General features: G+C 40.0%; 1 protein-coding gene across 1 annotated transcript in view; it reads left to right on the forward strand.

Moving 5' to 3' along the window:
• LOC127650734 (regulating synaptic membrane exocytosis protein 2-like) overlaps window positions 1-21,913 on the forward strand; it is a 126,284-nt gene that overhangs the window by 22,118 nt on the left and 82,253 nt on the right. Inside the window, exon 2 of the mRNA XM_052136341.1 lies at window positions 12,130-13,007. Coding sequence (XP_051992301.1) covers window positions 12,130-13,007 — 878 coding nt within the window. The remainder of the gene's footprint in view (window positions 1-12,129; window positions 13,008-21,913) is intronic.

The raw sequence follows: 21,913 nt of genomic DNA on the forward strand, positions 1-21,913 counted from the left end.
GCGCTCAGTGTAAATGCAATCAGTCTCAAAATGTGCCGCTTATAAACAGCGCCTATGTCTGTCTGTGAGAGGTATTTATCGCTTGTTTTCATGAGCAATGGAAACATTAAAAAAATGCCATCTTAAAAAAGACATTTAGCAAAATGCTTTTTTAGTTTTTTTTGTCACTAGAAAGAAACACATAAAGCAACACAATACAATCCATATCAAACACAGAAATGTTCAAAGGGTAAGCTAATAGTCAGAGCATGACAAGGAAAGTCATTCACTTGCTGTTGAAGGATGCAAATCCAAATAACTAAGTGCTGAGTCGGATTCAAAGACAAGAGATTTAATCACTACCCTGAAAGGAAAAAAATTCTGATGAAATGGGGCTGTAGTCGGTTAATATTCTCACGATTACACACACATAATGGGAGAAATGCCAAATGCCGTCTGCCAATGGTATTGCTATGATTCTAAAATGGTTCAGTGATCGTCACTCCTGCGAGGAGCTCCCATGGCATCAGCTTCTGATGCAGCGTCGAAGTTACCGACTTCAAAGAGAAACATTATTTGTTGAGTGAATTTAATTTTTTTTGTTTTGTCTTATAGAAGTAGGATGAATTTGATTGAGGTAATTAACCCAGTAAAGCTGTTCATTTTACCGCTGTTCAGCTCTTTCTCCTCACACAGCTCAAGTAGGGAAATCCCCAACATATTTTTTATACATTTCATTATTTAAATAAATGTTACAGTATTATTTTGTTTCTCATCATAAATAGTCAATAGTATGTTTTAATTAAAATTCTAAAATCTTTTTTTGTCTTTGTTAACGAACATTTGGTCAGTAATTTTGTTGATGAGATTAACACAGTTCAAGCCAAAATGGCACTAGTTCTCTGTCTTTCTCTTGGTTCTCTATATTTCGGTATGTTCCCACACAAAGTTGTCATAACAAATTAAATTTAAAAACTCTTCCCCATTTTTTGGAAAGAGAGGAAGTTGACTCTGGTTTTGACTGTAGCGGTGCACTGCACCTTCAGAAGTGCTGTTCTTGAGTGATGTACCCTGAATCGGAAGAGTAGGTCATTAAAATCGGTGCATATTTGGAATGCAACAGGCATACTAATAGATTCAGAGTAATGCACCAATGTTCTAGAGCATTCCATTACAGCCTTCTGAAGTATGACTCATTTCTGGCATGCTGTACTTAGTGCAGAGTTGCGCTTTTGAGTGGTATTGTCTCCGGATATTGGTGTTGAATAGACATGGCTTTTTGGGGGGTTGTAAATGACTGGTCTTCAATGTTCTGCAATTTAATTAATGGGGAAGCTTTATTATATCACTACAGTAATCCTTAGTTTAAGAGAGAAATGTTATTATTGGTGTTTACCAAGCAAGTAACACTATTATTTTTGCTCATACATGGGGTTAGTGATTAAACAAACCCATAACCATAAGTATTAAACTTTAACTTTAAATTATGAACATCTTTCAAAGTAGCTTCCCCAGCAATGTGCACTACATCAGAAAATAAGTTCCCAGCCCCAGCCATTGGTAGGCAATTACTGCCAGGCAGCCAGTAAACTTTGAAATTCTTCCACTTTTTTAGTGCTAGGGACATGATTGATACCTCCAATCATGTGGCTTAGTAATAGCACACAATTTATGACCTACAGCAAAAGTGGGACCCATATGTCCTCTTTTGACTTGGGCCAGTAAGCAACCATTTACCAACCAAATACCATGTTAAAAAAACATGGTTAAACTATGTTGTTTTTTGACAGTGGGTTAGTTTTAGACGTTTGAGCACACAGTTTACAATTTTCACCTGACAGACTAGAAAAGGGATTAAAAAATACCATAAATTTACTTTGTAATTATGACCTGACTGAGCCATATGTCTAAGACTGGAAAGTCACAGAGACTTGAGGGTGCCTTCTTTTGACTTGGGCCAATGAGCAACAACCCAAAACGTATCTTAGCAAATTAATTGCAGCAGCACGCACATCTAATGCATGTTTGCATAGAAAAACAGTTAAAAAACAATGGATGCATTAAATGGATGTTACAAACAACTAATAATATGCTAAAAACCACTCAGCATACCTTATCAAGCACCTAAGTAACACCCTAGTTACCACTTACAGCATATAACTTTAGGTTCCATACCATTCCATACACCATGGTGGTAATACAATGTACCTAAAAAATATATATATATAAAAAATAAAAACATGCCATGCAATATCATGCCACATATAAAATAAAAAAGCATGGATCTTGGTCCATAAATACTTGGAATGGCATGGAAATTTTTGTTACTGGGTGCGTTGTGTAAGTTTTACATATTCAAAATGGAGGTATTCTTCAGACGGATGCATCTCAGCTAATAGGTAGATATCCATTTACATCACAGTTGTTGTATCTCTTGCCTGCAATCCTGGTGCACCTCTTACAAGATCCAGTTCTACTGGGGTATGCCCTACTTACAGTGTGTGTGTGTGTGTGTGTGTGTGTGTGTGTGTGTGTGTGTGTGTGTGTGTGTGTGTGTGTTTGAGAATCTAATAAGACAGACATGGAAATGTATACATGTAAGCAGGTCAATCAGATCCCCCTCTGTGAGCATCTGCAATGTCTTCTCTTGTTTGATCACTTTGTGAAGGGTTGTGAAGTGCTAATCACAACACCAGTGCTCCCCTGGAATCAATGTAGTCCTACTGCCAAGATTTAGTTCAAGCCGTCTGTCATACAGCAAGATTGAACAATTTACCTTGTTATAAAGTTAGCAATATTAATACAGTTGTGGGGGTTCAAAGGTTTTCACTAGCGGCACCAAACAGAATTGCAAAAATATTTGAAAGATTTGTACAAGTAAATGGGAGTGGTGAAAAATTTGCTGCTCTGATGCTAGTGTTTTCTGGGTTGTTGCTAGGTGGTTGCTAAGGTGTTTTGAGGTAGTTTCTAGGTGGTTGCTATGGTGTTTTTGGTGGTTGTTAAATGGATGCTACCATGTCTAGACAATTACGGGGGTGTTGGGTGGATGCCGGGGTGTTGCTAGGTGGATGCTAAGGTGTTTTGAGTGGTTGTTAGGGTGTTTAAAGTGATTGCTATGGTGTCAAGACAATTGATAGGGTGTCCTGGTTGGTTCCTAGCATGTTGCTAGGTTGTTTTTAAGGTGTTTTGAGTAGTTATTAGGTGGTTGCTACTGTGTTTTGGGTTGTTGCTAGGGCATTGCTAAATGGTTGCTAGGGTGTCTAAACAATTTCTGGGGTGTTTTGTGTGGATCCTAGGGTGTTGCTAGGTGGTTGCTAGGGAACTGCTAAATGGTTGTTAGGGTGTCTACACATTGCTGGGGTGTTATGTGTAGTTGCAAGGGTGTTGCTTGGTGGTTACAATAGTGTTTTGGGTTGCTGCTAGGTGGTTGCTCAGGTGTTTTGTGTGATTGCTAGGGTAATGCGAAATGGTTTCTATGGTGTCTAGACAAATACTAAGGTGTTTACACTCTTCACAAAGTGAACCTTTGAATGGCTCACTAATGGTGCGTTCATGTCATGTCGGAATTATTGTAATTATGAGATTCCGACTTCGTTACGAGTGTTCACATCTTTGGAGAACTTGTAATTACAAGTTGTGAACTGAGAATTGTATGAAAGCTCAGACATGATGTCATGTGAAAAGAACCAATATGGCAGCAGCCTGAACAGTTAAAGATGAACATGTGTTCCCCGTCTGTCGCTCACTGGGACGTTGTGTCGAAGAAGCGACAATAGGGGTCTCTCTTGAGCGCTGAATATACCTCTGATCTATGAAAAAAGGCCATTGAGAAGTTGGCAGACAGAATTTGTATGTCCCTCCCCGGACATACGGGTATAAAGGCGGGGAAACGTGCTTTGAGTACCTATTTGGACCGCACGCAGAGCTTTAGACATTCTGAGCAGATCTTTGTCTGCTTTTAGAGTGGTGGTGGTGTAGTGTAGTGGGCTAAAGCACATATCTGTTAATCAGAAGGTCACTGGTTCGAGCCCCACGGCCACCGCCATTGTGTCCTTGAGCAAGGCACTTAACTCCAGGTTGCTCCAGGGGGATTGTCCCTGTAATAAGTGCAATGTAAGTCGCTTTGTATAAAAGCATCTGCCAAATGCATAAATGTAAATGCTTTGGTGGACAGCAGAAAGGGAACGCTGTCTCTAAATAGAGGCTCTCCCACTGGGTGGTGGACACCATTTCATTGGCCTATCGCACCCAGGCCGTGCACCCCCCCCCCACCTTGTGGGTCTGAGCACACACGATAAGGAGTGTTGCATCCTCATGGGCACTGGCCAGCGGCACCTCCCTGGCAGACATATGCAGAGCAGCGATTTGGGCAACACCTAATAACTTTGCGAGATTTTACAATCTCAGGGTTGAGTCAGTTTCGTCCCGTGTTTTCTCAGGTCCGAGCCAGTAGAACTCGGTAACATGCTGATGGACTGAATGGGTGGATTGCTTGCACCTAGTGCCCTTTCCCTCGGTTGATGTAAAACCATGCGCTTTTTCTCCCAGGCGATCCAAATCACTCGGCTCCCTGGATGACTCCTCCCTAGGCCTCTGGGTCCGCAAATCAGCGGAGGAATTCGCCGACTCAATCCACTGCAGGTACTCAGATCTACCCTGTACTGGAATAGGTGCTCCACAGGTCAGGGCTCCTACGTGGACTTCGCCCCTGTGTGTATTTTCCATGGCACGGTCCACTTACGAGCGGACCTGCGTCTCCCTTGTGCAGTTCCCACTGCCCCCCGGTCGTATCTGTTGCAACTCCTCCCTCCAAAGAGGTGGGATCTACCACTTCGCCACTTCCCACATGTGACCTAAAAGCCCATGTGGTGTATGTCACCACTCTTACCTCCCACTCTCTGGGCAGGTGTGGTCTCCGCAGGGTCTTTTTCCCCTGTAAGAATAGGAAACTGGGTAAGACCCCCTTCCCTGATGCGTATAAGGGCCCCAGCCGTTGACTCTATTTGAGAAACATTTTGAGAAAAGAGGCCCGGCTAGGCTCGGCCCGTTCCCAGGTTGGCAAATGTTGCCTTGTTCCCCTGTCTAGGGTAACTATAAGGATTCCGACGACTTTATGGGGCATTGGGGGAAGGGTATGTGCAGTCTGATACGGCTGGTCATTTTGGCACGTCAAGTACCTGCCCGCTCCTGTGTCAGCAGTACATGTACACGGCTCAGCGCATGGCGTTATTTAAATTGGACCCCTAGTGTCGCTTCTTCGACACAACGTCGAAGTGAGCGACAGACGGGAAACGTCTAGGTTACAGATGTAACCTCCTGTTCCCTGATGGAGTGAACGAGACGTTGTGTCCTTCCGGCCACGTCGCTGAGCCGAGCCACTGTTGTGGCCGGACCATTTCCGGCTCCTCAGAAAAATCCTGAATGAATCAGACATTTCCCCGCCTTTATACCCGTATATCCGGGGGCGGGACATGCAAATTCTGTCTGTCAACTTCTCATTGGCCTTTTTTCATAGATCAGAGGTATATTCGGCACTCAAGAGAGACCCCTAGTGTCGCTTCTTCGACACAACGTCTCGTTCCCTCCATCAGGGAACGGAGGTTAAATCCGTAACCTAGACGTTTCTGTTTGATATGTCATTTTATTGAGCCATTGTTACCTGAAAGTACTTCTTAAATTTTTTTAAGAACATATAGAGAGATTATTGGCATCAGGGCTGAACTGGAAATCTGGCATACTGTGCATTTTCCCAGTGGACCGATGCACTTTGGGGCCGATCAGTGGCGGACTGCCCATCGTGAGAACCTTGTAGGCCGCAAAACGAGCAGAATGGGCCAGAATAAGATAAAACGAGCCGCTGCGTAATGCAGAACACAATCTACAGACAGCCTTGTTAATGGATAAAAAACATTGTATTTTTTTTTCAGAATTTTTTGTAAATATTGAGTATCATACATTTTATGTTAATTTCATATAATTTCAGCATACTTGTGTGTAACTCATTTGCTTAAAGAAGTAGTTCACCCAAAAATTTACATTTTCTTACCATTTACTCACCCTTCTGCCATCTCAATCTAGGATGACTGTCTTTCCTCTGTGAATACATCCATATAATGCAAGTCAATATGGTCCAACTCTTCCAAGCCCCCCAAAAATGCAGCATAAAGAAAATAGACACACTATACCTTTAAATAATTGTGATAAATATTGAGATACTTTCATTAACACCAATCAGCTAATGTGTAGTCTACTTTCCTCACATTAGGTGGTGCTATGTTCTTGCTCACACAGACACATATGCACACATGCACATAAAGGCCTGAATTAATCTGTTGTGGCTGGGCAGTGTTTTTACTGCACGAGAGCTTGCGGAAGAGACTTGAATGTTGGGTCTTCTTCACACAAACACACACGTACCAGATCTATACGTATTTAGAATCGCACACCTGCTTGGAGTGTGCACACTAATTTAAATGCTTATGAGCATGCACTTACACTCACATATAACATTTTTGCATAAATGCTGAGATACTGTACATCATATTGAGAGAGGTTTATTTCAGTGGGATATTGTTTTGTTTCTGGAGTTTGCTAGGGCAAAGAGGAAGATGATTATGCCCAGGGAAATTCTCCATCATTTACAGATTTTTTTGAAACATTGACGGATAATTTCAAGTGCTTTCGTCACGCGTCTCTTTTTACCAAATCTTCTTCGGATTTCAAGCTGAGCATCTTTGATTTCATGACAGCATACATTAATCATTACAGTATGTCAATGTGTTTCTGCATGCAAAAATGCAAAAAGTTTAAGAACAATAAGAAAGCGTGGGAAAAAAAATTACCGTCTCTGCCAATTGTAGGCCTACTTGCATTTAATCTTAGTGCAAACATGACATTTAGAGCAGGATTCTCCATTATTTTAATGGAGAACCTGTTTTAACTGAGCTGATGTGCTTGATATCAGACTTACTGAAGTTCCATGAAGCAGATGAGCATTTGTGATTTTTAAATTTTCCAACCAGGCAGTTATTTCCGTTTCAAGCCACACATAACTGGCAAATGTTTAAAAATATTTTTTCATCGCAGCGGTTGACTGACAGGTAGAATTTTCCCCCTAGAACTCCTGATTCAAAATACTCATGTTTGAGTCATAAATCTATCATATATGATATAGTATGTACTGTATATGCTTTTGTAATGGATGCTACACCCCTGAATATCGCTTTATTATTTATCAAAGGAAAAGAAGTATGACGGATAAAAAAGACCATGATGGATGTTTTTCAACTCAGTCCGTCAGAGTGACGGATAAAGGTTTCTAGCGCAACCTCTGATTATGCTCAAATACTGTCTTGTACTACCAATTTTAGGGAGTAACTAACTAAATGTATTACATTTTTCAGTAGCGTGATAGCAGTTCAACTGTTTTCAAAAAATTGTAGCTTTTACAGAAGCGGTTTAACACGTGGAACATTTAATCATTTTTAATGCAACAGTGCATTGGGCACACAGCTTTACAACTGAGCAAATTAAAGAAAAAACCTTATGACTGCTTAAACTGCCTTCCATACAAACTTCATATGATTCAGGTCATTTGGTTCAAAATAACGATTCACTGATTCATATGTAGTGTTGAGAAGTCCATTTGATTTTAGTAAATCAGTTTTTTCAGATGGCAAATTAACTGATTAAAAAAACGAATCGCCCGTGTGTGTCATTAGATGCTTTTTTTATTAAAGAAATGTATTTAGGTGGTGCTGTTTGCTGCTATGAAAAGCACTGGTGTTCTACAGAATCACAAGTTAGTCTGAAACCACACCAACGCTGCGGGAGGCACCAAGAACAATCACGCTCGGATTGGGACTGCAGCAAACATGCCAAGTGTGAACACCACCTAAGGTTAATGCTCTATCAAATTTTAGATGTAAAGATGTACCTCCCTACCAAAATCTTAAACCTAAACATACCCGTTAGTGTCATAAAAAGAAAAGGGTAATTGCTAAAGCAACAATGTCAGTTTACGGTGCTGTTATGACACTTTTGACTTTGCGTGTTCAGGACTCGTCCTAGGCATTGCAAGTGAAACACTCTGTTGAGCCACCGGGCAGTTTTATCGCACATTTACATTTACATTTATGCATTTGGCAGACGCTTTTATCCAAAGTGACTTACAGTGCACTTATTACAGTGACAATCCCCCCCGAAGCAACCTGGATTAAGTGTCTTGCTCAAGGACACAATGGTGGTGGCTGTGGGGATCGAACCAGCGACCCTCTGATTACCAGTTATGTGCTTTAGCCCACTACACCACACCACTCCATCGCGCTCAAACAAGCTTGTAAATATGGTTGGTTTTGGAATGCAAATGTTAATATGTATCGCCTTACAAGTCATGCGCAAGAGTTTATATGGCTAAACAGGGTGAAAAGTAAGTGTTTATGAACTGACAATCTGCAGTTTTACTACTTGTGTGAAAGGATTTACAAGTTATTTTTGTTTTAGCGCCTCTAGTGTTCATGTCACCTGGAAAGTGCCACAAGTACAAAGAAAAGATTTAGCAAAAGATTAAGGTTTAGCAGCATGATTCTATGAGATCAGGATGACTTTTTCAATTGGCTACCTTGACTTTAGTTGAACTACTTTAAATACATAAAGGTTACTTTATGAACATCTTTCAAAGTAGCTTTCCCAGCACTGTGCACTACATCAGAAAAGGAGTTTCCAGTCCCAACCATTGGTAGGCAATTACTGCCAGGCAGCCAGTAATCAGCTAAGTACCATAATCCTCCTTGCATGGTAAAGTCGCACTTGACCTCCAGCTATATACAGCCTGTTAAACAGCATTAAATTGTAACACCACTCTCCACTCCCATAAGCCTTTGCTCCTTGCAAGTTCGGCCCTTCGGCACATTTCGGCTCATCTCGGCTTTCTAAGTCTTTCTAGAATCGACTCTTCGCTCTGATGTGGCCTGCCAGCAGGGGGTCCTTCATGCATTGTAATGGTGCCATGTGATTGAGAGTGTGTTCGTGGGGGAACGAAGCAGCATGGCTAGGGATGCTAAGCTAGTAGCCTTCTACACTAAAGCAGCATTGCTGCTGTTCTTGTAGCATTGACCTGGTTTCCCCCTTGCTGGATGTCTTTAGCATCGTGTATGGTGTGGTAGAGTGTGCTCGCAGAGGGATTTGTGGACACACAACTCGCTCGAATATGGCCTTGGATTTTTTAATTTTTTTTTGCCTGTGCAGCATTTGTGTGACAGTTGAGTGCTCCTCACGGAATGCTGCTTAGTTGACAGTTTTGTGACAGGCGTACAGATGTTCAGAGAAGTAATTATAACGCCTGGGTAATACCCTCACAGAGCCAACAGTACAGATTTAAGAGAGCTTATCATGTTTGTGCTGAGGTTTCAGGCTGTTTACATCAAGTGATAGCATGATGTGGAATTTACACTTCATTTATCTAGCCGCTTTTGCCTCAAATCCACAGCAGAACAGTGGTTTTTATTAAAAATATATTATATAGTATATATTGTATGAATATATTTAACTATTAAACATATGTTGTCTAGTCAGACACACTTCCCTGTAACTTTTAACTGTCTTGTGTAATGATAGCAATAAAACTTCAATCATTTATTGTCTGCAAATAGTTAATTCATTTACCACACAAAACGTGCACAAATCCAGTGATTTATTCCTGTAAAGTGTGTATTATATCACCGGATATCAAAACTGTGTCCCTCTGGCTCACTAATGTTGCATGATGGTCAGTCTGTGACACTCAAATAAGGCTATCTTGGCCTTGTCAGCATCTCAGAGCGGTTCCTGTAGACCGTGAAAGCCGAATGTTGCAGGTTCATTTCTTCACGCAATTCCAAACATATCCTCCACTACAATTTATTATACAAATCTAAAAACTGAACACAGAAGGCCTTTCATAAAAAAGAAGGTGGTGACAGAGTTTCACCAGACATTTTATGAGGAAAACTGTAAACTGTCAAAATCACACTGCACTTTTTCCATCAAAATAAAAGCTCCAGGTGAAGGTAAAGTAAATACGACTTTACGATATATTGTATAAAACAAATCTAATCCTCAAATAATCATTATAATAATAAACCTGGCTGGGTCCCATATTAATAATTTAGAATTATAACCACTTTTAGCTAGCTTCTAAAAATTAAGTGAAGATGGCATTTTTGGACACCCTGTTCGTTAAAACAAAAATTTAAAATATAAGTTGTTAAGTTGGTAAATAAATATCATTCTTCCCATATGTTCATGTAGCGAACAACTGTGGAATACATGGCTTAATTATTTTTAACTAGATTTGTACCTTATGCATTAAATATTTTGAATATATTAAAAAGGTTAAAAAATATAGAGATATAATTTTTTATTCATAACCAAATAATACTAAACCAGCCAGGAGAAGCTTATATCTCCCATCTATCTTACTATAAAAATAAATAATTATTTTATCTATTTTTACAAACTTGAAGTTGTGATTGAAATTGAGTGAAAATAATTATAAGTAAAAGTTAACTGAATCCTATTAAATTGTGTGATATCATATTTAATGGCATTTCATTGACCTATTGGGCTTCCTGCTCTCAAGATATCGGCATCAGCATCGGCCATTTAAAAACCCATATCGGTCAATCACTAATTTTAAGTATTAATGGTGAGCGGCTAGTACTGGAATATGGTACAACTCTGTATGATGTACAATCATTTGATGTGTTGTCAGTGTTAATAAAATGCAGCTTGATTTTTAGATTTGAGATGAACTTGCCTTCACAAAACCCATTGCTACAATAATAGAGTGCTCTTGTTGGTTGTTCTGAGATGTCCTGAGATGCTTGAGTTTTTCTTACTTGCCAAGGCAAAAGAGCCAACCCCCAAGTCTCTATGATATTCTGGTCCCTTGATATGTTTTATGTCCCCTACTTCTATGTAAAACATTGTTATAGCCCTTTTTTATTGTCTGCAAGTTTGCCTAAGTTTATTACTTAGGGTTAGGTGTTTGTTCAAATCTCTAACCCTAAGTCTGAACTAATAGCGATACTTGCAATCATAGTGAAGTAAACGTGTCATCCCAGATAGCTTGCAACACCCACCCATGCCATTGTCTCTTTTTAAACACAGAGTGGGGTAGAGTACCAACATCTGCTGTAGTTGAGACTGGCCTGGATGATATGACGCTGTTATAGAGAGAGAGAGAAAGGGAGGAAACTAAACGTGTCTTGGCACTGCAGTGAATGTCTCTCTAACTCAGTGTGACACACTATTCATCGTGAATCTGTCCATAGCTGGACACTCTGCCCTTACACGCTAACCACTATGAAAGCCATGGCTTGAATGTCTGTTATGGCAGACAAGTCCCAGACCTTTGAACCTTACTCAGCAGTCCACTCTCATTGCTTCACAGTCCTTGTGGGCTCCTCAAAATGTAAAAGCTCCAGGACTGCAACAACAGTGATGCTTGATGACATAAACCATGAAGCCTAGTGGGCTTAGAATTGTGGGCTATGAACTTGTTACTACTGGTGGCGTTGAGCAATTTAGTCTGTGACTAGTATGAGCACAGCTGCCCATATCTGCTAACAATGGTAGGTATAAATTAGGAATGGGTCAGGAAAGTCAACTAGCCAATTTGTTGCCTGTCAATCAACAAGTTGATTATTTAACTTGCCAGATGGGTTTATCCATACTTTTTACCTTTCATTTTTTAAGCGGTGGTACTTTAAAGAGGATGACCTTAGAGATGCAGTTTCTTGGGTTTTAGCATGCTACCTTAGCTTTAGCATGCTAACAGTCTAACAGTTAATCCAACTCGGAGAACTTGCATCTCTAAATACATCGGCTTTAAATCACTGCTACAACAGCCACTAAAGCACCACTCTTGTAACAAAACCACAATTTTTAACAGTGCATTCTCAATTGATGTCAGATTCCAAATATTTTTAAATTGTGGTCTATGTAGGCTATTTCGCCAACTAGTCAATTGAAAATATCTATATAGTTATGCATGTCACTACTATTAATTGCTTGAATTGACAAAACAAGATGATTGATTGTAGTTCTTTATTTTGCTGTGCCTCACAATATTGGCCTCTCACAAATACCTTGTTCCTTTTACATTTGTAGAAAAAGAAGCCCATCAGCATCCAGGGATCCAAACGCTGTGTATAACCAAAGGGAAGGGAAAGGAGGATTGCAGTATGCCCCGGCTGAAGGTGGCATGCCCAGCTCTCCGTCAGACTACGGACGGGACCCTGGCCATTCGCCAAGGAGTTCAAGGATGTATGACGAGGTGGGTGGTTATCGAGACAGTCGAGGACGCTGGCACTCCCAAGGCCAGCATTTGGATGGCCAGTTAGACGACTATGAAATCCAGAGGCGCCGTGAAGAGGAGTACCAAGCCCGATACCGCAGCGATCCCAACCTGGCGCGCTACCCAGTCAAACCCCAGCCTTACGAGGAGCAGATGCGCATCCACGCCCAGGTGTCACGGGCTCGGCATGAACGCCGCCATAGCGACGTCTCGCTTGCCTACACAGAACTTAACGAGCCATTGCATGGCCCTGATGAGCGGAAGTCTCGCCTCCCTCTATTGGGCCGCCCAAGTCAACGCTCGTACTCGGTGGACAGGAACTCACCAGGACATCGGACATCCAACCATAGCCCACCAACGCCACACCGCAGCCCTGTGCTGGGCGACAGCCGGCGAGGGCTGGGAGATCCTGCAAGAAAACACAAACCCCAACAGCATCATTTGGATCCTAGCTCAGCCATGTGCTGGAACAAATGGGACAAAATGGATAACATGCTGCGAAATGACTCTTTAAGCTCGGACCAATCCGAATCAGTTCGACCTCCGCCACCCAGACCCAACCGTAGCAAGCGTATTGGCAAGCTCAGAACCATGGGTAGCTTCAGTAGCTCGGAGGAGGAGCTGGCTACCACTCCGGAGTACACAAGCTGTGAAGACGTGGACCTGGAAAGTGAGTCCATCAGTGAAAAAGGTACATGCTGCTGACTCTGAATGAAATGAGTACATTGCACTATTTAGAGAGTGTTTAGGTGTTCATGTCTAAGTCTTGTTAGAAGCTCATATCCTTAGTAATCGGCGTTAGACACATAAGGAAGACAAAGGTGCACTCTGTAATTTTTCTGCTTAAAAATGTAGATACTAAAAGAAAGGAAGTGGACTTTCGACAAAATGTGTTTAAAATTATGTACAATCATATCATCCAAGTAGCTTTCTAAGCAGGTTTAAGATCAGCCCCAAATCTGATCTGCCACTGCACAAGTCTCATCAGTGGTCTAAAAAATATTTTATTCTACACAAGGTCACCAGAGCAGGTGGGAACAGCATAGAGGCTAATACTGTTGTAGTAGTTGCGTAGGAAGTTGCATAACATAAACATGTAATTACTTACTGCACAATATAACATCGGCCAGATGAATGAATATTGAGGTTTGACATCGAAGATCTTAAATCATGTTGGTTACTTTTTATTGTTTTTACTCAGTTCTCCACTTCTGTAAAAGCCAGGCTTGGCAGAGCACAGCTTGTTGGCAATGTTGATGAGGAGGAAGTTATGATGCTGTGGACAATGATGTCACCTTGCTGAGTCTGACTTAAATGCAGGCTCGAAGAGGCTCTTTAATTAAGGAGCATAATGATAACATTTGTTGATTAAAACCTGTTTGATGCAGACAGCATATCAGTTTGGTCTGCATGCAGTCCTCATTAAAAAGTTGTTCAGTTGTCATGTCCTTACAATATTTGTTTTATATAGACATGTTTAGACCATGATTTTATAATTTCGGCAAAATGCCATTCCTAATTTTTCATATTTATAAACTTGTAATTAATTAAAAGATAGAGATATTTTACCCAATGTTTTTTTTTTTTTCATTTAAAAAACAAACAAAAATGTTTTTGTCATCATTTACTTACCCTCATGTAACTTCAAACCCATAGGATTTCTTACTTACATGGAACACAAAAGAATATGTTTAAGAGTAGCATTGGATAGTATGGTGACGGTATAAAGTGTCAACTGATCTTCTGTACTGTCAAGTAAAAGTACAGTTACTTAAATATATAATTACTCAAGTAGAAGTAAAAGTACTAACATAAATAATGTAAGAGAGAAAGTATCCAATTAAAAGAGTACTCAAGTAGTAACTCGTTACTTTCACAAATGAAATAATAGACTATATTCCATTACATAATACACTTTTAACATGATTTACAGAATTGTATTATTATTAATGGAAACTCTATCATCATACACCATCATGTTGTTCCAAACCCATATGACTATCTTTCTTCCATGCATCACAATGAGTCTGAGTCACTATTTACTTTCAGTGAATGTGTTTTTTCTCCATATTTTTAAATTGAATGGTGAAAGAGACTGACATTCCAAACATTCTGTCTTACATATTTTGTGTTACACATAATACAAAGCGTCACATGGGTTTGGAACAACATTAAGGTAGGGAAATGACAGAATATTAAATTATGGCTGAGCTATCACTTTAAAGAGATGATTCCCAAAAATGAAAATTCTCTCATCATTTACTGATCCCATATGTGCAGAACATAAATTAAGATTTTTAGAAGAATATTTTAGCTCTGTACGCCAGAATTGTGATGCTCCAAAAAGCACATTAAGGCAGCATAAAAGTAATCCACAAGACTCCAGTGGTTAAATCCATGTCTTCAGAAGTGATATGATAGGTGTGGGTGAGAAACAGATCAATAGTTATGTCATATTTTGCTAGAGAGCAGGGGGCAATATGCAGAGAAGAATGTGAATCACCAAAAACACAAGAAGAATGTGAAAGTGATCTGTTTCTCATCCACACCTATCACATAACTTCTGAAGATAACCACTGATTTAACCACTGGAGTTTTATGGATTACTTTTATACTGACTTATGTGATTTTGTTTAGCTTTAAAATGTTGCCACCAATTCACTTGTATTGTATGGACCTACAGAGCTGAGAAATTATTCTTAAAATCTTCATTTGAGTTCAACAGATGAAAGAAAGTCATACACATCTGAGGTGGCATGAGAGTGAGTAAATAATGAGAATACAATTTCTTGTCAGATCTGTGTGAATTTGTCAATAAGAGAGGTTTGGAAACATTTCTTTAAATTTTTACAGTGAAACCATGAAAATGTTCCTCAAGGACATTATATATCATGCTGAAATATAAACCAAAGCAAGATCATGCTTCTTTAATGCCTTCTTTCACTATAATAGCTTTTAAGTCCTGTGTGGATTCTTATTTCAGTGTAGTTACAGTTTTCAGTGTCATCAGTATTTAGATCATTAGTTCTGTACAGCAGTACCGCCACTCTCTAAATGCAGCCTAGTGAGTAGGGTATCAACTCCAGACGTTGAACCCTCGCTGCAGCCATTTTGTAGGAGTGTCTGAATTCTGAGTGAGACACTCGTTCTCTACTTTTGTACACTCATTCTTACCCACAATGCACTCTAATTTCAAGTGTACGCCTTGCTTGGCAGCTCTGCCGCCATTGGTGTATGAGTGTGAGTGTGGATGCGTGATTGGGACACAGTGTAAAGCGCTCTAAGTTTAAAAAAAGCGCTATATAAGTGCTGACCATTTAATTGCTCACAATCCACCGCGGGGAAGACGTGTGAGCTGCTTCCTTCACTTCATGTTTTCTTTCATGCTGAATGTAGTAAATTACTTTTTGACTAATCATTAATGGATTAAAATAACATAATAACATATATAGAGGCAAAACATACAGATACATTTTAAAATGAACTCTTTATTTGATAAAATGTGTTTACTCTTTATATTAACACACAGTATATATAAAAAATTACAAACAGAATGAAGATTTATTGAATTAATATATTATTTAATAAGAATAACAAGGCCCAAGCATTTAAAAATGTCATATATGAGGTTGTTTTCTGAGACAGCCCAAGAGCTCCGACACTTGGTGTATCCATCAGCATCTGAATTCACTTATTTTGTTCACTTACTGCTGAGATATAGTACACTAACTGCCATTCACTTTATAGGAAATAGTGAACGAGTGAACGATTGTGGACACAGCCAGGCTGTCTTCACCATACGATCGCCTCGCACCCACACATCTCACACACGCGTGCCCGTGTACCTCGCTGTGTGCGCGCAGAAATGCTATCTGTTCGCGCTCCAGTTATCGATCATAAGAATGGCATTGATTTACACTTAACTTGGATGTTTACATGGATTTATACAGTTATTCCGCCTGAAGTAGCTGCGATAGTTTCCAGTACCCCCACAAGGGCACAAGGTAAATGTGTAAATACAGCTCATGACATGTGGGACGCGGGACAATGTACACTGATATATTGCTGCACTGATTTAAAAATGTACACTTAAAAACTGATGTCATAAGAGCCCAGTGACATTATCACCCTGTAAATGACCATCTCATTACACAGAAATTCTGCATTAGAATTAGAGCCAAATCTTACCTCAACGTGCTGCCTATGTTGGAGCTGTGATTTTTATCTTGAAATATCCGCTTGTCTTAGTGTTAAATGAAGGCATTGCATCACAAAACTATTCTTTTTTTCACTGTGCAGAGCGAGGAAAGTGTTTCACTTTGTTTGAAGAGCTTGATGCTGCTGCACTGATGACTTGAGTGACAGTCTGTGACAGCGGCTCAGCGCACATAGCTGTGTGAACTTCCACTCTTGTAAAAGTCTCATTCAATAATCTTTCAATAAATTACACATGAATTTAAATTAAACCCAGTAATGTAACGGCAGGATCTCCAGAAGTAAAGAAGTAAAAGTAAAAAAATTGAATTAGAAATGTACTTGAGTGAGTAAAAAGTACCAACTTTTAAACCTACTCTGAAAGTAAAAAATGTTTCAAAAAGTTACTCAAGTAAATGTAACGGAGTAAATGTAGTGCATTACTACCCACCTCTGGTACTGTCTTTGTCACAGTATGTAAATATCTGTGTGACACTTCATCTGGCTGCACAGTGAGAGAGACAAACAAACAGGGAGAACGATGAACACACAGAACGTGGGATGTCTTCGAAACAAGTCAAAGGGGAGGGGATATATTTTTGCATTAAAAGGTGCCATCTTCTAATGTTTTTGGATTATAGCACTCAATCTGACACACTATACCGTGATTTAGAATTTTGTTCATGTTGCTCATCCCTACTTAGGAGACATAAGTGTGAGTCAAAGGCGAGTCAAACATGACAGAATTAATTTTTTGGGTAAATCCCCTTTATACTCTTTCTGTTTTCGGCATAATTTTGATAACCTTAACAAACTGGACCGTGAGAGTGGGTGTTTGTGTGATTGTAAGTGCATTGTCCTTCCACTAAACTTTTGCAATAGTGCAAACAATCATTATGTGACATCCGCAACACAATCAGATAGGAAAAAAGAAGATGTGAAGATGAAGTTTGGGGACTTGCAAGCTTGCTACATTCTCCTGCGATTCAGTACAATTGTCATGTCTCTTGGTAATGCTCTTATAGTTACGGTTTACTTTCAGTGCTTTGGGGCTGTTGAGATAACTTGTAGGTTGGATTTCATTCCATGGGCTCTCACCTCTGAATATAGTGTAAATCTTAGGAGAATCCACTGATGTTGACTATTACTTGAGGTGTGACACATGCTCAGGGTTTTAAACCATGCACAGTGTTTCATTATTCAAACCGGTTTAATTATGTAATGCAAGCTGGGCTTTAGATGCTAGAGTGTGAATGGGAACACTGTGTCGTGCTTGAGAAGGCATAGTCATGCATTGTCATTCACCATCAAGTCCATTCTTGTTAGATGATGAACTCATACAGCTTTTGCTACAGGTCATCTAAAGTGAGTATACCATGACCTCAAGTGACCTGACAATGTCACGTCATGTTGGTCTGACAAGATGAACTAAGAGCAAAGCTGGATTTATTTAAATGTTTTAATGGTTTGAGATCAGTCTGTTACTAATAAAAGAAACACTTATATTTGGAATTGCTTGGATGAACCCACTGGATGGACAATACTGGCTTATCTCATTTATATGAATAATAGGATCTTTACGAGCATCCTCTGAAAAAATGCATAGACTAAATAATCCATTTTGGAATTTAAAAAAATCAATATAGAATTAATCAAAGATCACAATTAATCATTATTTTCCCAGCTGTAACTGTATCTGTAAAGTACTGTTTGCATGGAGCTGAGTTTTTCAAATTCCAATTACAGAAATGTACATTGGTAATGCATAACCAGAAGTTCCTCCTCCTAAAAAAGTAGTCCCAACACAAAAGGATAATTTAAACACCTTTATGGCTCAAGTAATTAACTCTTTTGTGCTTAAGCATTTGAGTTAGTGTAACTAAAACAAGGTTGTACCATATCCAGGCATGCTGATACTAAACAACTGTCATTACATTACATTGTGAGCAGACACAGACACTAAGCTAGGTTCTTTCTGTTTGCTGGGATACCCTTCGGCCTCTGTAATGCTTTAAATGAGGCTGGTCTCACAGATCCCTCAACGAGTCATGCATCACCCTGCACCTCTTCCTGCACTTTCCTTCTATCCTGTATGATGCATCCCATGTTTCTAGATGATGTTGTCAGGGCTATAATTAGCTCAATTGGATAAGCTTCTTTGCACAGGAGTAGTATCAGAGAGCTCCCCCCAGGCTGTCCTCCCTCTGCGGAGACAGGGAGTCCTGGCAGCATTGCAGTAGAGGGTAACTTCCATGTCAGGGTCAGAGAGTGAAATTGCACCAGTGCATGCAACATGGCCAGTACTTAATACACTCAAGACGCTGGGGTGAAGCAGAATTTAAAAGAATGTAAGACACTAACTGACCCAAAGATATGCACACTCATGCCTCCATCCTGCAAATTACTGGTCTCTCCATTTCTGTCTGCTTTCTTACACAACAGAATACATCAGTTAAATGTTGCTTAGCAGCTATGTCTCCCATTCTGCATTGTATGGTCTTGGAATTTTAGCTACGGTCTGTGGGATAGACACTTAGATTTAGGGTTAAAAAAGACTCATGTTAGTGAAGCCACGTTGTTCTGTCAGAAAGAATAGCTTGCACAAGAGATAGGTTATAATCCCTGTCCTGAACTAAGGAGGGGGTCACAATCCTTTCTACCTAGCCTGAACTAGGGATAGGTCATGGTGGATGTCTTCATGACCATCATGACCTGTTAGTGAGGTCAATCTGATCATATATATTTTAAGTTTGCAAGGTAAAACCCTCTCTTAAACATTGCATTTTTTAATTAATCTCCTTAAAGCACCACCCCAACAGCATAAACATTCAGATGCATTGGGTTTTTATATGCCGTGTCAAGTTAAAAAATATTCCAATGTTTGTCCAACAAGTCATCTCAAGACCCTTACATTATGTTCCGTTTTGTTTCACTCTGTCTAGCTCAGTGGCTCTCAACATGGGGTTCATACAAGGGGATGCCAAAACTCATATGTGTTGAGGTGGCTAAAGGTACATTATATGTGCTATACCGGTAAAGCCAGCACCATACTAGTGTAACAGTAGCCAGCAGGTACGTGTTTGCTGTGCAGTGTGAATGGCTTTTATAGCCTCCTTGTTAGTGTGTCTGTCTCCCATGCCAGGGATCAGCAGTTCGAATCCCACTTGGAGAAGGTTGAGTAGGACGAGTAACTCAGAGGGTGTCACACATGCAGACTGTCTCACTTGCCGCTATAAAAATGGTGAAGGGGTGACAAGCATACCAACTCACTGCAACACTCACTCTCTCTGATTCCATGTCACCTAGAGCTCGCAGAAATAACAACAGGAGTACCTCGTGAGCATAAACAATTGTAATAGAGTGATTTAGGGCATTTTCAGACTTGATTTGTTCCAAAACATGGGCTAAAATAGTTAGTGTTGCATTTTCTTCATGGTTCTGGTTCACTTTCACAAGGTTATGTTTCAAAAGCTTCCCAGCAACCAAATGGGAAGAATTGCAAAGAAAAAGACACTTTTGAAATTGAAATACAAAAAGAAAAGGTTAGAGTGGGCAAAGAAACACAGACATTGGACAACAGATAATTGGAAAAGAGTGTTATGGATCTTAACCCCATTGAGCTTTTGTGGGATCAGTTAGACTGTAAGGTGTGTGAGAAGTGCCCGACAAGACAGTCACATCTATGGCAAGTGCTACAGGAAGTGTGGGGTGAAATGTCACCTGAGAATCAGGACAAACTGACAGCTAGAATGTCAAGGATCTGCAAAGCTGTCATTGCTGCACGTGGAGGATTTTTGGATGAGAATCTTTGAAGTAGTTTAAGTTTTTTTTTTTTTTTTCAAATTGTAATAGTAATTTTGCATGCTATTAATGTCCTGACTATACATTCTGATCAGTTGAATGCCACTTTTTTGAATGCAAGTATGCTTATTTGACAGAATTGTGTCCGATAAGTGTCTGATGAATCTGAAACCAGCCTAATTCTATACAGTTTCTTTAAGAGTGATTAGTCAACTGATTTGTCATTCAGGCAACCCACAAATTAGCTAATCTTGTAAACATTTAGTTTTGCACATCCCTAGCCAGAACACCCAATAACTCTATCTGACCTCAGAAGAGGGGCACAGCTCTTGACTGTAGACAGGAAGGAGCCTGATCTCTGACGAGCTTATCTTTCCATCGGGTGTCATTGGACGTATGTCAGTCTGTAACTGACAAGTAGATCTGATTGGTTTAAAGTACTCAATTCCCTCCCCACTTGGAAAAAGAGAAAAGGATTTGGTCAAAGTAACAAACTGGTGGAGGTGCACACCGAGACGCTACGCTGTGTGAAGCCCGGGAAAATGGTGGTATGTGGATATTATTGTTGCGCCGTAAACAATTGCATTACTCTGATTGTTTTACTGCTGTGTACTTTGGAGTATTTCTCCCCAAAAAAATGAGGACTTTTAACGTATTGTTGGCTTTTGACACTGAACTTTTACTTTCAGGATAATCCATTTACAAGGTTTGGATTACAAAAAAATCAGGAGTAGTTTGCTGGTTGTGGTTGTTCACAAGTGGTTGAGGCCCATGCCTGGGATGGTCAAACCGTGAGCAAGCTTTAGGGGTGCTCAGAGTCAGGGATCAGCCCGGTAAACTCTGGGAAACTATCCGTTGTGATGCAGGGACTATGTAGGGCAGGGTGTTTGAGCTGGCTTACAAGAATAATGGTAAGCTCATTATTCTAAGGCATGAAGGAGCAATGGGAGAGAGAGAGAGAGAGAGAGAGAGAGAGAGAGAGTGGGGGTAGGAGCTATATACCGGGGGAAGTGCTCAAAAAAGTAGATGGTAGATGGTTGGGTTTAACGTGTCCTAAATAGGGGACATACCTTGAAGTGTTGACTAAGGTGTGATTTCAGGAGAAGCAACTGAGTTCTGGTCATCGTCTTGGTGGATGCGGTCGAATAAAAGGCTAGTGCAGTAAAGACAGATTATCAACAATATATTTGGACTACACAGAACAGATCCTTTTTCTTGAAGACGCTGGGGAAGGAGCTTGGAAGAATGGCAAGTGCTTCTGGTTTGTGAGGCATGGTGTATGTTAAGACAAGAGGAATGTCTGCTAACATAAGCTTACTTTTACAATGCTTAGTCTTGACGTAGTAGAGTGCAGATATTACCACATGCTGGCAGGGAAATTGGGGGCAGAATGATGCAATGTTGATGGTTATAATCAGATTTGTGTGGTATTAATGTGTATATACCATATAGTAGGCTACTTTGCCTTTTCCCTTATTTTATTATGTATGTATTGCCTTTGAAATATAACACTGAAGTAGCTGATGTTAAGGATGGATAATACACATATTTTTCATATTATCAAACAGATAGCTTCAAATGTATTGTTCCTTCAGAACTGAT

This window comes from Xyrauchen texanus, chromosome 10 (assembly GCF_025860055.1).
Source record: "Xyrauchen texanus isolate HMW12.3.18 chromosome 10, RBS_HiC_50CHRs, whole genome shotgun sequence".
Lineage (NCBI taxonomy): Eukaryota > Metazoa > Chordata > Actinopteri > Cypriniformes > Catostomidae > Xyrauchen > Xyrauchen texanus.